General features: G+C 38.3%; 1 protein-coding gene across 1 annotated transcript in view; it reads left to right on the top strand.

Moving 5' to 3' along the window:
• Positions 1-648, top strand: part of LOC106873287 (DNA-directed RNA polymerase III subunit RPC2) — a 78,329-nt gene that overhangs the window by 75,288 nt on the left and 2,393 nt on the right. The window contains exon 29 of the mRNA XM_052965909.1: positions 179-376. Coding sequence (XP_052821869.1) covers positions 179-376 — 198 coding nt within the window. The remainder of the gene's footprint in view (positions 1-178; positions 377-648) is intronic.

Below are 648 nucleotides of genomic sequence, written 5' to 3'. Positions count from 1 at the left end.
TCACAGACCACCTCTTCCACAAGCACAAATTTACCATAATCACCCCACCACACCAAACTCAGACACACACACAGCCCTCCCCACTTTTCATATATCTTGGTCATCCATCAATGTGTGTGTGTGTGTGTGTGTGTGAATGTATTTTAAATTTCAGATTTTCTTCTTTTTCTTCTTCTAGGGAAGCCATGTCTGCTTACATCTACTTTGGGCCCATTTATTATCAAAAACTGAAGCATATGGTCCTGGACAAAATGCATGCCCGTGCGAAGGGGCCCCGTGCAGTTTTAACCCGACAACCAACAGAGGGACGATCGAGAGAAGGAGGCCTTCGATTGGGTGAAATGGAGAGAGATTGTTTGATTGGTTATGGTGCTAGGTATGTCACTCATGATTATTAAGGAAGGCCATCGTGAATGAAAATGATTTCTTAAAGTCATCAGTAATTAATTCTGTTTTAATTGTGTTAATTGTTATCTGTAGTAAATGACTTTTAGACGGTCTGCTTTAACAGATATTTTCAGCCTTTCATTATACGTCTATGAATATTATATAAATATATGTGTGTGTGTGTGTGTGTGTGTGTGTGTGTATGTGTGTGTGGTATATATATACATATGTGCATGACTATATATATATATGTATATACAC

Source organism: Octopus bimaculoides, chromosome 2, assembly GCF_001194135.2.
Source record: "Octopus bimaculoides isolate UCB-OBI-ISO-001 chromosome 2, ASM119413v2, whole genome shotgun sequence".
NCBI lineage: Eukaryota > Metazoa > Mollusca > Cephalopoda > Octopoda > Octopodidae > Octopus > Octopus bimaculoides.
This window is presented reverse-complemented; position numbering and strand designations above follow the sequence as displayed.